The sequence below is a fragment of the Myxine glutinosa genome, unplaced genomic scaffold, assembly GCF_964187855.1.
Source record: "Myxine glutinosa unplaced genomic scaffold, kmMyxGlut1.1 SCAFFOLD_1607, whole genome shotgun sequence".
Lineage (NCBI taxonomy): Eukaryota > Metazoa > Chordata > Myxini > Myxiniformes > Myxinidae > Myxine > Myxine glutinosa.
Window position 1 is genome coordinate 1 of NW_027617702.1, and position 14326 is coordinate 14326.

The following is a 14326-nucleotide window of genomic DNA, read 5'->3' on the forward strand; positions in this document are numbered from 1 at the left end:
TAGATAGACAGGTGTGTGCCTTTCCAAATCATGTCCAATCAATTGACTTTACCACAGATGGACTCCAATCAAGGTGTAGAAACATCTCAAAGGTGATCAAGAGAAATGGGAGGCACCCGAGCTAAATTTAAGTGTCAGAGCAAAGGGTATGAATACTTATGTCGATGTGATATTTCAGTTTTTCCTTTTTAATAAATTTGCAAAACTTTCTAAAATCCTGTTTTCTCCTTGTCATTATGGGGTATTGAGTGTAGATTGATGAGGGAAAAAATGAATTTAAACGATTTCAGCATAAGGCTGCAACATAACAAAATGTGAAAAAAGTGAAGGGGTCTGAATACTTTCTGAATGCACTGTGTATATGTATATATATACAATTATATATATATAATATATATACATAAATATATATAATAAATATATATATATATATATCAGATATTGTGCATCACAGAACAGAGGTGAAAATGCTGGAGTTGTACATTGTCCTTAAATGCTGTTTTGTTGAATCATTATTTTATTATAAGCGTACTGATTTGCACACCAAGATGGATGTTATCGTACATCGCCCCAGGTTTGTCCAAGTTAGCTTGAGTTGTCATCCGCAGGCTGTCACACAGCATGTCACGGTGTTTCACTTTTCCGTACGATAGTTTACACGATCACCGATCCTTGCCCTCGAGAACACATGAAGATGTTTCGTCACCATCTGTTTCCACCAGTTTCCCTAATTCCTCTCTTTAGCGTCATCTTGGAAGGTTTGCATACATGGAAAGTGTCCCTACGGATTAGTGCAATGCAAACTCTTGGCATTCCGAGTTGCTTTGCTTCTTTCTGCTCCAAGTAGAGTAGGAAGTTATTTTGTGCAGTCATTTGATTTTAATTTTTTAAAGTTAAAGTTGCTATTTATATAATTTTTTTCATTTCTCCCTTTGTGCAGTTACATGGCACTGACTTGTCGGGTCGGATTGATGCAATGCCCCTGATCGTTTGCCTCCATGCATATATGGACCTTTTGTGCACTCTTTTGCAGTTTTGCGGTGCCTTTTGTTCTTTCATTTTTTTCACTTTCATTTTGTTCTTTCAGCGATTTTTGCGGGTGGTGGTGGTGTCAGCTTCATGGATGGGGTGTCACTTGGCTCACCAGTTAAGCTGTACCTGCAAAGTATTGAAATTCTTACCACAAATGTTTTGGAGAATTGGCGACTTTCCAACTGCTTTTGGTGGTGCCGTTTGCATCGTGGACTTCGTTTTGGTTCCACAGCGGTTTGACCTAGCATTGAGGGTACCCAAGTACATGGGATTATCCCTGTGAAGGAAGTGCTGCTCCCTGACATTCACGTCACTTCGTATTTGCACGATGGGTTTTTGAAGGTGGTTAATACAATTGGTTATCTGAATATCAGGTTAAAAGTTGATGGTGAATCTACTTTTGAACCCAACATGGAACTACTTTGCACAATATAAATTACTGCTTAGACAGCCGGCATGTTGAACAAAAAGGGGTCATCTCTGCTGTCTTGTGTATGCAGGTTCCACTAATAAAATGTCTCCATTGTCTTTGGTGTTTGTGATGCTCTTAAGGTGGGTGTGTGCTGTCCATCTTTTATCCTATGTGTGTATGACATGTGTGCCGTTTGGTAATTTTTTTTACTCCCTCACTCCCATGCCACACACTCTTTCACCATGACATGCGTGTGCTTTCGACCAGCGGATAGAGGTGGGCGAAGCTCCGCTGCCTGAAAATTCAGGACATGAAGGGATCTCCGTTAGGTTTTGTCTTGTATTGAGCAAAAGTTGAACACAACCCATGAAGGCCTGATCTTGGCCATTACTTGCCCAATTCTAATGGGCTGTGATTTGTAGCAGGCCGGAGCCTTAGTAAATATGATACACAAATCCTGACAATCGGAGAGCAAGTATAATCGGATCCATGTTTATTTTGAGTTCATCCTCCATTATTGTCAACCTTAAATTGCCTTTACACTGTACAGAAACAAAAGTACAAAAATAGATGGCTACTTCCCTAAGCACACACAAGAGTTGGCAGTGATAAGAGCTGGTTTTTTTTCCCCCTTCTCTTTCTAACTACAAGTTAGTGGCTGGGTAACAGCGTTCGGCCTATGTGCTCCAACGGTGCTGCCGTCATGTGTTGGCCAATCGCGCACTTAAAATATCCACAGGAAGTTTACTATTTCAAATTGTGCTTTTGCTATCTTTAAAATAAATCTCTGCTCATTTCACTTTGATGGTTGGCATGAGCTTGTCGATCTGTTGTCGAACAGAGTTGTATCGGACACGACTCGTCCCAACGGACGATATTTGCATCAAGCTAATGTGTACTGGCCTGTAAGCGAAGGCTTTGGGCCCACTGTGACGAAAACGAGACGAATGTCCTGTTGCAGGTGCCATTGGACGGTCGCTTCGTGAACGTCTGGTAGACGACGAAGCTGAGCGATTCGACGAGCACGTTCAATCCGAGTCCTGTATCAAAATCGAGCTTTGGGCAGCATCTTGACTCTACAAATAGCACTTCCTATACGCAACGACTTCGTACAGTAGACTTGTGGCAAAGTTCTCGTTACGTTTAACCCTTTGACCTTGTAACATTCCATGCTCTTTGCTGGACCTTTTCTGCTTTCTGAATAGGGGATCGGTTCAATGTTGTGAATATGGGATCGGTTCAATGATGTGAATATGGGATCGGTTCAATGATGTGAATATGGGATCGGTGCAATTATGTGAATATGGGATCGGTTCAATGATGTCAATATGGGATCGGTTCAACGATGTGGATAGGGGAGCTACAAAAGTATCTTGCTGTGACAGGCCTTACCTTGTTAATGACATTTAACTCAACCTTTTACTGTTCATTTTCTAGGGGATGAAGAATTTGATGGCAGACCTTGGCAAATATTGGAGGAGCTGAATTTGCTGTGCTAATCTTGCTTATTCCAGTGCATGAAGAATCCTTCAGATTCCTTCTGGTGTCATGTCATGGCAGCCTGGCTTCTTGGGTCAAGTTCAAATGTTTCTGACGTGGTGGAGGATATTTCTCTCCGCGTTGACAATAATTTGGCAGTATATTTTGTTGAGACGAGTGCACTTTGAGCAAGTGTTCCAGGAAGTCAGTGTCCAGAGTGTTGCCATCACAAGGATGAATACGACAAGGTGTATATTCGCTCCCATTACCGTTCTCCTTCACCTGTCATGGATGGGATGTCACCCCACTTGCGATTGGAGCCAAAGGAGCAGCGAGCATAAAGTCCCAAGCTGGCTCAAGTGCAGACCAGTTTTGGCCGGATATCGGGCAACTTGATCAGTATGGCTCGTACGTGTTAATGCCCGAGTAGATGGTGTTGGCAAAAGTCCTGGTGTGCTGCGCCTGTGAATTTGTGTACTTGCTCTTCTCATCATTCATGAGGCAGTTCTTGTTAAGAACCTGGAACAGGGATGGGGATTGCAGAACAACTAATTAGCCATATTGGTATCCAAGAGCATAAGATGAACATCATTCGTTCCTCTTTCGAGAAATGGTTGGCAACAGGGAAGGACGTTTCAATCGCGCCGCACTACCTTAATGGCTTCCAAGGAGTCGAATTTCTCAAGTTTGTTGCCCATATGAGGGCTCATGCTCGTGTTGAGTGGTGCAGGAGGAAGTGAGGTGTTGGAAGGGTTGTTGGTTTGACACTTCGTTTTTCTACCACAATGGCTCAAAGCAAAAAGGAGCAGAAGCGTCACCAGGCACCCGGCAACCCCACAGCCGAGGCCCGTCAGAATCATGTGCACCAACGTGTAGTCTGCAGTGGGGTGGAAAGGCAAAGTATGGAACGGTGAGACCATGCGAGAGTCGACCCACAGTGAGGGGTGCAGATTTGTATTGTTGAAGATCACTTACCAGCACATCTTTTATCTTTTATAGCAGCGTAGGCCATTCGAATTTCTGCAAATGCACCACATGGGAATTGGCACAACAATCCTGGACCGCGTGGCACATGTTACTTGTACACCGATACAAGGACGATGAGCAATTTAGCGGGAGGACCCTCAGATACAAGGAAAGCTTCCGATGTTGTTAAAAGACTTCCAAACATGGCAGCTTGCTCTCACACTCCTTTAATAGCATAAGCCTTTTACTTGTTCACTGGAGCGGTTATTTATGGATCTTGGCAGCCATTGCGTCTCAACCTTTAATAGTGACCTACCGACAGCATTTAGGTGTGACGGGCAAGGCTGGCTCTGTGTAGAGTTTCCCCGACACCGCAAGGACGGGGGAAACGGTGCTAAACAGCGGCGGCTCTGGCTTCTCATCCCATTTCCATCACATGGTGCCCAGTCACTCCATGCTGACCAACCATCTAGGGAAGAAACAAACACAAAGGGAAATAGTGAAAAGCTTTAAAACTCGATTGCCCATGCTGGCCTGTACACTTGAGACAAACTTTGGTGAATAAAGATAAATAAAATGCCCGTCATGGTGGTGAATTAATGGTTGAGGCAGCTGGCTTGGGATTTAAAGGTCCTGAGTACAAGGAACCAGCCATGCCAAAATCACACCAGGGGGTTGACTCAGCTTGTCATCCTTCCAGGGTCAGTACCAGCTAATCAGTACCAGCTTGCTTGGAGTGAGCCCGTCGAGTATATTGTGTTGCAGTGGTGACCCGTCTAGGATTGTGCTCCTTGGCCCAATCGAACTGCCTCGGCATCCTCATGCGACGAGTACCATTCATCTATGTCGATGTCATCGAACCAGTTGATTCCGTTCACTCACTTCGTGTTCAGAGACTTTTGGCATAATTGCCATGTTTGCCAAGTCTGGGTTGGTGAGAATGTCGGGGCAGGAATTTGTAATTTGTTCAGGGTGCCGGCGACAACCCGCCTACCCTTTGCGAAAGACACCGTGGGATCTACAACGTCCACCAACTGATGCTCGCAGACGAACGTCCATCCGTGGGATGGCGCACTTTGTGATGCAAGACCCTGCCTGTGAAGAACTGATCTGACGGTTTATATTCAGGTCGAGAATCAAATCCCGACCAGACAGGTTAGAGGCAAGTGTGTACGATCATAATATCCCCAAAGTCCTGATTACTCGGAGGGATTGGTGCAGTAATATATATATACATGTATTTGTTTTTGTTTTTTTTCTGTGCAACGTTTGCTTGAAAAACGTATCTGACTTTTGTTGCCCATGGTGTGCGAAGATCCATTTCTCAAGTCAAAAGGTTGTGGGAAACGGAAACAAATAAATTCTCAAACTGTTCAGAAAGGCTCAATGACCCCCTCAGTGTTCGTATTACCCTTTGAAAAACGATATGCATGTCATCCATTTAGTGGCAAATCAAAAGCACTAGCTTTAGTGTGCGTACGGAACTCGGTTACGGATTCTGATGTATACACGTATTAAAGTACCAGAGCATGGTTGCGTGTTACACAGTGCCTCTTCAGTGTGGAGCCCAAGGCAAGTATCTCCACCATGAGATGGTAAAGGTTGGGTGCAGGATCGCCTCCGTTGGTGATGGCCACCTGCACATGAAGCTGAGCAGGATGTCCAAGTGGACCAGCATGTCCATCCACCATGCACTGGGGATAAGAATGGGCAGACAAGATGAAGCCTTGTTATTATCATTATTGTTATTATTATTATTATTATTATTACAATATAAGGCCTGTCGACAGCTGGACGCAGGTACACTGAGACCGAGCTCTTTTTATTTTATATATATATATATATGAGATGAAGTGTTTAGGTTTTGGTCTGTTCGAAATACAGAAGCGTGTTTTGATTTTTCCAAATGAATCCTTTTATTTTAAAATTGCAAATGAAGGTCTCAGGAATCATTGCCCCCCCCCCCCCCACCCTCCACACAGATTTTCTCACTGATGGTACATGTGCAAATTATATATGTATTGTGTGTATATATTGTAACGGATATGAGAAGTGTAACGAATTTGAGAAGTGTAACAATTTTGAGAAAGCGTAACGAATGTGAAAAGTATGGTTTTGTTGTGTGTAACTGACCCTCGTAATGTAAAGAATGGTTGCAGCTCGTCCTCTTAGTTAATTCCATAAACCTACACACAGGACACGATATATCCTTTTAAATAGTTAGTCCCTTATTCTCTGTGTAGGCTAAGGATGTGTTTCCCACTAGTTTGACTCTTCATTGCACCGAATTAAATAAGAGTAGGCCCTCCGACGCCCCATGGCAGCTTCCAAGTGCCAGGTTCGTCACTTTGCTGCAATTGCCTCTTTAGGCACTTTGCTGCATTTCCATCTGCCGTCCACTTTGCTGCATTTGACTCCATTACGCATGAGGTAACGCCGAAGAAGAAAGGCGGGTCTCCACCTCGTCATAGAGGGGAGGAGTAAGTCGGCCCCGCTCATCCAACCCAGAACGAGGGGTTTGGCTTGAGAGGGCGGAGAGAGAACGTTTGGGGGAGGTTCGCAAAGGGTGAAGGGCGGGGCCTATATAACCCGCCGCGGGACGCTCCCAAAAGAGATGAGCTTTTACGGAGATGGGTCCAGGAGATGCGCTGGAGACGAGCAGGTGTGACCGAGCCGCCGTGAAACGTGCCGCGCTGCAGGAAAAGCGGACCGGAGCAACGCAAGGAGCGCACGAGGCAGCAGTACAGAGAAAGGAACTTCGCCCGCGCAGTTTGGGACCAAAGCTCGGCTTCTTGACGGCGGTGCCTTCTGGCCCGACCGTGCCTTCTGGCCCGACCGTGCCCAGTACCCGCTGAACCTTCCTTGCCTCTAAAAGCCACCCATCTCCAAGCCATTCATTCCTGCCTGCATTTCCCCGTGTAAGTGTGATCGTCCGTCTGTCTTTAACGTTGTCCTGGGGTTTATTAATTAAGCTTGTATAGGTAAGCTAAAGATTTCACTGTGTGCCTGCTCCTTCCATTTTCTGTATATAACCAACTGCTCTCTTTGCTTTGGCTTGTGTAAATAATTAATAAAACCTGTTATTCCTCTGTACGTCTTCTTCTTCTTCCTCTTTACATTCGGTCGCTTTAGAGGTTTCCATATTGAATAGCTGTGGCGCGATACGGCCAACGTCTGGGTGAATCGGGTGAATCGGGGAAACTGTTAGGTCGCGGTGCCTTCGCTCGGCAAACAACATCCTTAACCGCGAACCGTAACAATATATATGTATTTATATAGTTATATTTATATATTGTTGCGGATCTCGCCGCCGGCCTTCTCCCCGTACCAAGGGGGGATTAGTCCCCTTGTCTTTGACTGGCCGACGGGACCCGGGACCTATGACGTCGTTCTCGGACAGCGCGAAATAGGGTCTTAGGACTAAAATCACTATTACCTAATTACTCGCACTGCCCTGAAACGAGGAAATAAGCCCCGCATGAATCATGCGTGCTGAGACGCCGAGCGGTGCATACACGCGATCCTGTTTATATGGTGACCCCGGTTCTAGCGATCTTGTTCGTACCACGCTTAGCCAATGGGGAAATCACAAAGGCGATCGAATTGGGAAGAAAGGAATAACAAGATTTATTTACACTATTTACAATGGTTCAGAAAAATGGGGACACAGTGCAGCCTTAAAACAGTCTTAACTTAATACCCAGGACAAATGGGCCCGTCTCACACACAGACACACTCACACAGGGCTTGCAGCTGCAGGATGATGGTCCACGTCCAAGGATGGCTCTCGTGCAGCTCCCTCCGGTCTCCGGCTCGTCCCGTGCAGATGGTAAGCAGAGGGGCAGGAGCTCTCCGCGTGTCGTTTGGCGCACAAGGGTTAATACGGGGCGATTTGGTAGGGAGCGGACTTCGGCGGTTAGCGGTGATCACTGGCGGCTATTGCCGCGTTTACTCGCGTGGCTGAGGTCGGCGCTATTCGCCACCGGCGCGTCTGGTTGCAGCCGTGTACTCAACGCCTCTTCTTCCTCTCTTCGGGCGCGTGCGTTATACTGCGCGAGTTACAGTTCAATGCCTCCAAAGCAAGTGATGCGAGTCAAGTTCTCTCACATGCCCTCTCCCCTTGCGAGTCCTTTGGGTTCTCCAAGTTCTGCTGGTCAGTCCTTTCGTGCGAGTCAGTCCTCGTGCAAAAGTCCTTTTCTCTGCGGGACCTTCAAGTCCTGCTGGTAAGTCCTCAATCAATCCTGTTCACCACTGCCGTTCAAGTCCTTTCAAGGGCTTTGTGCAATCACTTATATAGGCATTACCCCGTGAACCTTCTAGCACTTACCAGACGCGCCTCTCCAGGCCCCCTCACGCCATGCCATTAGAGCCCTGGTTGGCTGGTGGCTCTTACCGTCATCGCCTCTGACGCGCTGCCTTGACGCCGCCCCACCCCGACCCCGCGCTCCTCCTTCTTAGGCCTACCTCGTGTTACTCGACTAGTGAGCGAGCAAAGGGCAGCAAATGCTGCGGGCAGCCAAAGCGTAACAAATGCTGCGGGCAGCAAAGCGTAACAAACTGAGTGGGTCAGCCAAATGGGGCGCGGATCAATTATGCCCATAGAGGTGGAATTGGAGGGTGGACGCAAACTGAACAGGACCTAAACTCATGTCTTTACACAACGCAGATGTTACTCTGGAAAATGGCCTACTCTTACACATACTATGACATAACTAATACTACAGGTGGCCTACGTGTTGCTCGCGGACTAACTATGGGGGGGCAACCCTTTAACCTTTAATGACCAATATGTGCAATTCTCAAAACCGTATCAATATATATAGTTATAGATATGTATATAGATATATATATATATATATATATATATAATATATATATATATATATATATATATATATATATATATATATATATATATAATATATATATATATACTATATATATATATATATATAATATATATATATATATATATATATATATATATATCAATATATATTATATATATATATATATATAATTGATATATATATATTGATATATATATATTGATATATATATATATTGATATATTGATATATTGATATATATATACTATATATTGATATATTGATATATATATATTGATATATATATTGATATAGTTATAATATATATATATATTGATATAGTTATATATATATATATATTGATATATTTATTGATATTGATATATTTATTGATATTGATATATTTATTGATATAGTTATAATATATATATATATATATATATATATACTAATATATATATATCAGTCACTATGCGACCTTCATATCATATCATCAGTGGAGAACCGCCAGCAAGGTGTCCCATACAGCTGCTGCTGCACCTTGCTGGGAGCGATACGCACCGCCTGCCACGCGGTGACGTTATCTCTGGTATCCACTCATCATATGGAGTCGACCTGGTTGCGGTTGGGAGTTACTAATAATGGTATCTGTAATCTGGTTCTCCAACCTAATGAGCGGACAACATGACGTCATCGCCATGCACGTCCGCCTTGCCTGCAAAGTTCCAGAGGAACCATCTAGCAGTGCGTCATTACGATTATAAATACAGATACTGTCACAAGTGCATGCAAAACTCACAGTTACCGACCTGGTTTCGCCCTTGTTGGGGCTTCATCAGGGCAACGCAGTGAGGCTTTCCATACACTTGTAACTTTGTGACCCTTTCGGTTTTTTTATATCAGTCACTATGCGACCTTCATATCATCAGTGGAGAACCGCCAGCAAGGTGTCCCATACAGCTGCTGCTGCACCTTGCTGGGAGCGATACGCAACGCCTGCCACGCGGTGACGTTATCTCTGGTATCCACTCATCATATGGAGTCGACCTGGTTGCGGTTGGGAGTTACTAATAATGGTATCTGTAATCTGGTTCTCCAACCTAATGAGCGGACAACATGACGTCATCGCATGCACGTATGGGACACCTTGCTGGCGGTTCTCCACTGATGATATGAAGGTCGCATAGTGACTGATATAAAAAAACCGAAAGGGTCACAGAGTTACAAGTGTATGGAAAGCCTCACTGCGTTGCCCTGATGAAGCCCAACAAGGGCGAAACCAGGTCGGTAACTGTGAGTTTTGCATGCACTTGTGACAGTATCTGTATTTATAATCCGTAATGACGCACTGCTAGATGGTTCCTCTGGAACTTTGCAGGCAAGGCGGACGTGCATGGCGATGACGTCATGTTGTCCGCTCATTAGGTTGGAGAACCAGATTACAGATACCATTATATATATATATATATTATATATATATATATATATATATATATATATATATGCCTCACACAAAATAGCTTCGGTTAAATCAAAGCAGATTAGCCACTCAGAAGGAATAATGATGCAATCTAAGCCTTTGTTAAACTTTGTTGTGGTCGGAAAAATCAGCAGAGTTAGACATCTTCCGAAAAGGGTAGAGTATGAATCTGATATTGACTGATAGCAAGTGGCAGGTTTCAGGCAGGAAGACAATAAAGAGGAATACAAGGACATTTAAAAAGCAGCAAATGACCGTAAAGCGGGAGATGTGCGGAGATGAACCTGGACAAGGCTGCCTGTTGCACTCTTGGTACTCGGTGGGTGAGCCTGAGCAAATCAAGCCACCAGCGAGAGGTGCAGGACTGTCACAGAAGCGGTGTCGAGAGCGAAAACCGCGGCCGCAGTCACGTGAACACTCTCCCCAGCGGGACCAAGAGCCCCAGGTGCCGTCCACCACTCTGCGCTGTGAGGCCTCGTCGGCAGGTGCTGCAGGACACATTATCCAATCGTCTCTTTGCCATGCTTGCTGGTCAATGACGTTTAAATACTGGGCTACTCTTAGTTTCAAAAGTAGTGCTAAAGAGCACGTGGAATAAAATAAAAAAACAAGGTTGTGCGGTGGTAACCTGGTATGGACCTTTAAGACACCGATATCATCCACAAGAACAGACTTGCAGTATCATTTACAATGGTCTACTCCTCTCCATTATCACCTTCTGTTGCACAATGTGCTGTCCCGTCAGAGCAAACCCTCGTCTCGGTTTTTCCTGCGAATGAGCTCCAATCCACGTTCGTTTGGCATGCGAGCGCGGCACGTGTAGCGGTGTCGCTTTTCGGTGCCAAAGGTCTGACCCGTTCACCCGGAACCAGGGACTCCAGGGTGTCGTCTTGCGGACCTCAGGGCACGGATCCATGTTGCACTGCTGGTGCTCCTGGAAGCACAGAAAAGGACAGACATCTGGTCATATCTGTCGGTAGGAAAGGGGCAAAAATAGATAGATCCACATTCCAGACCCCACTAATTACTGTGCTTGTCCAGTCTACGAATTTAGCTGCTGGCATTCGGATGGGTAAATACATAAAATAAGAAGCATTCTGAGTATTGCGCTGCAATACATGTCCCCTACCGGCAGTCTGTCGTCCGGAAAACTGTTGGGGAAATTACCAAGGGTTATTTACCCACAGGTTCTGAATCGTTCCCAATCGCTAATTACCTCAGGACGGGCTCACCTGTGATTCGCACTCGGGACTTCGATTTATACACCTTGCAGGACAGGTAAGCAGAAGCACGAGAAAATAAGTTGTTGATAAAGAACCTTTCGAGTCGCTAAATATCAGTAATTTATTATATTTTCCCGGTTCACGATCAATGATCGATGTGTATTTATAAATGTTGCTCGGCTTGGCTCCGCCCCCTTCCCGAAAGCGCGCACTGTGTCGCGCTGTTGACGTTCGCGAGACGAGGCTGAGGGCGCGTGGTGCGGCTTGAGGAGAACTCTCGAATAAACAAGATATCCATTTTTAAAAAAATATTTCGTTTAATTAACGATATCTGCCAAACCACGTGCCCTATCCCAAATTCCAAAATGACATTTTAGTAGACTGACATGCTGAACAGATCTGTGAAGTTTCCCCTCGATTGGATCAAAAATGACGGAGGAGCTCGGTTTTAAAGGTTCATGCTTAAAAAACGTCATAACTCTGAAACCATGTGACGCATGACGTCATGCTCGCTGACTTTTATGTTCGTCATGGGTATGCGATTCTGCCTGCAAAGTTGGGCCTCGATCTGTTCAGCTGTTGCAGAGATAAAGGGGTTTTCGTGTTTTCACGAAAAACAATATGGCGGCCCGAACCACGTGACCTGTGACGTCATAATTACCATTAAAATATTCTACAGACCAAGTCCCTCCTATGGTGAAAATTTGATCTCAATCGGTCCAATTATTGCAGCGAAATTGTTTTTTTAAAGGAAATTAAAACTTAAAATGGCACTGAGTTACGGATCATCAGAATTCCCAAAGTTCAAATTGCCATAACTTTGTCAAAAATGATCGAAACGTCGTGAAGGTCGAACTTGATCTGTAACTTATGAGGAAACCATGTGCCAAGTTTGAAATCATTAGCATTAAGAGTTTAGAACAAAAAGTCCGGAAAACTGCTCTTTGCGCGACGGACTGACAGACGGAGGGATGGCGTGCAAAACCTATCGTCCCCTCCGGTGTACACCGGTAGGGGACTAATAACAGTGATGTTATTAAAAAATAACACTTGGAGGATGAATTGGGAAATAATGAGAGAGTATATATGGTGGCGGCCATCTTGGATTTTGACGTGGCGACCCAATTTTCAATAGCGTTCTTCCTTATGCGTAGATACACCCACACACCAGATTAGAAGTTGGTACTTCACTTATTAGTCCCCTACCGGTGTACACCGGAGGGGACTACAGGTTTGCACTCCGCCCCTCCGTCCGTCAGTCCCTTCACGCAAAGAACAGTTTAACGGACTTTTTTTCTAAACGCTTAACGCTAAAGATTTCAAACTTGGCACATGGTTTCCTCATGATAAAATTACAGATCAAGTTCGAACCTCACGACGTTTCGATCATTTTCGACAAAGTTATGGCACTTTGAACGTTGGGAATTCTGATAATTCTGATGATCCTTAACTCAGTGCCATTTTAAGTTTTAATTTCCTTTAAAAAAGATTTTCTCTGCAATAATTGGACCGATTGAGATCAAATTTTCACCAGAGGAGGGACTCGGTCTGTAGAATATTTTAATGGTAATTATGACGTCACAGGTCACGTGGTTCGGCCGCCATATTGTTTTTCGTGAAAACACAAAAACACCTTTTTCTCTGCAACGGCTGAACAGATCGAGGCCAAACCTTGCAGGCAGAATCGCATACCCATGACGAACAAAAAAGTCAGCGAGCATGACGTCATGCATCACATGGTTTCAGAGTTATGACGTTTTTAAGCATGAACCTTTAAAACCCAGCTCCTCCCTCATTTTTGATCCAATCGAGGGGAAACTTCACAGATCTGTTGAGCATGTCAGTCTACTAAAATGTCCTTTTGGAATTTGTGATAGGGCACGTGATTTGGCAGATATTAATTAAACGAAAATATTTTTAAAAATGAATATCTTGTTTATTCTGGAGTTCTCCTCAAGCCGCACCGCGCGCCCTCAGCCTCGTCTCGCGAACGTCAACAGCGCGACACAGCGTGCGCTTTCCTGAGGGGCGGAGCCAAGCCGAGCAACATATATATACACATCGATCATTGATCGTGAACCGGAAAATATAATAAATTACTGATATTTAGCGACTCAAAAGGTTCTTTATCAAAAACTTATTTTCTCGTGCTTCTGCTGACCTGTCTGCAAGGTGTATAAATCGAAGTCCCGAGTGCGAATCACAGGTGAGCCAGTCCTGAGGTAATTAGCGACTGGGAACGATTCAGAACCTGTGGGTAAATAACCCTTGGTAATTTCCCCAACAGTTTTCCGGACGACAGACTGCCGGTAGGGGACATGTATTGCAGCGTAATACTCAGAATGCTTGTTTTTCAAGATATTTCGCTCACAAGGTTCTGACATATATATGGTGGTGGCCATCTTGGATTTTGACGTGGCGACCCAATTTTCAATAGCGTTCTTCCTTATATGTAGATACACCCACACACCAGATTAGAAGTTAGTAGTTCATTTATTTTTTCAAGATATTCCGCACAGGGTTCAGACATTTACTTTTCAAGATATCGCGCTCAAGGTTTAGATATGGTGACAGCCATCTTGGATTTTGACGTGGTAGTCAGGTTCACTATGTCAATAAATTCTATTTCGTTCAAAATCATGGTCGATTAGCAAACCTATACATTTTTGGAAAGGTTATAGCATAAGGAAACTAAAAATCAATGTTTACATTTGGAGAGATACCTGTATGGCGGCCATTTTGGATTTTCAAAATGGCCACTGTAAAATACATATTTTGTTCTATTTCTGCCTCTAATTACCCTAAAAACTTTAAAAAATATACTAAACCTATATTTTCAGGGACAAGGAATCCAATGAAAGTATCAAATTAGTGCTATGGGGAATGGTAAGACACGAATCAAAGG

At 44.3% G+C, this 14326-nt stretch overlaps 1 protein-coding gene across 1 annotated transcript in view; it reads right to left on the reverse strand.

The window, feature by feature from the left end:
- Nucleotides 1–1920: 1920 nt before the first annotated feature.
- The window catches only part of LOC137433910 (semaphorin-5A), an 86472-nt gene continuing 74066 nt past the window's right edge, over nt 1921–14326 (reverse strand). Inside the window, 8 exon segments of the mRNA XM_078769170.1 lie at nt 1921–3442; nt 3577–3800; nt 3899–3943; nt 4206–4358; nt 5413–5583; nt 10483–10686; nt 10914–11058; nt 11061–11132. Of these exon segments, the coding sequence (XP_078625296.1) occupies nt 3320–3442; nt 3577–3800; nt 3899–3943; nt 4206–4358; nt 5413–5583; nt 10483–10686; nt 10914–11058; nt 11061–11132 (1137 nt within the window). The 3' untranslated portion in view covers nt 1921–3319.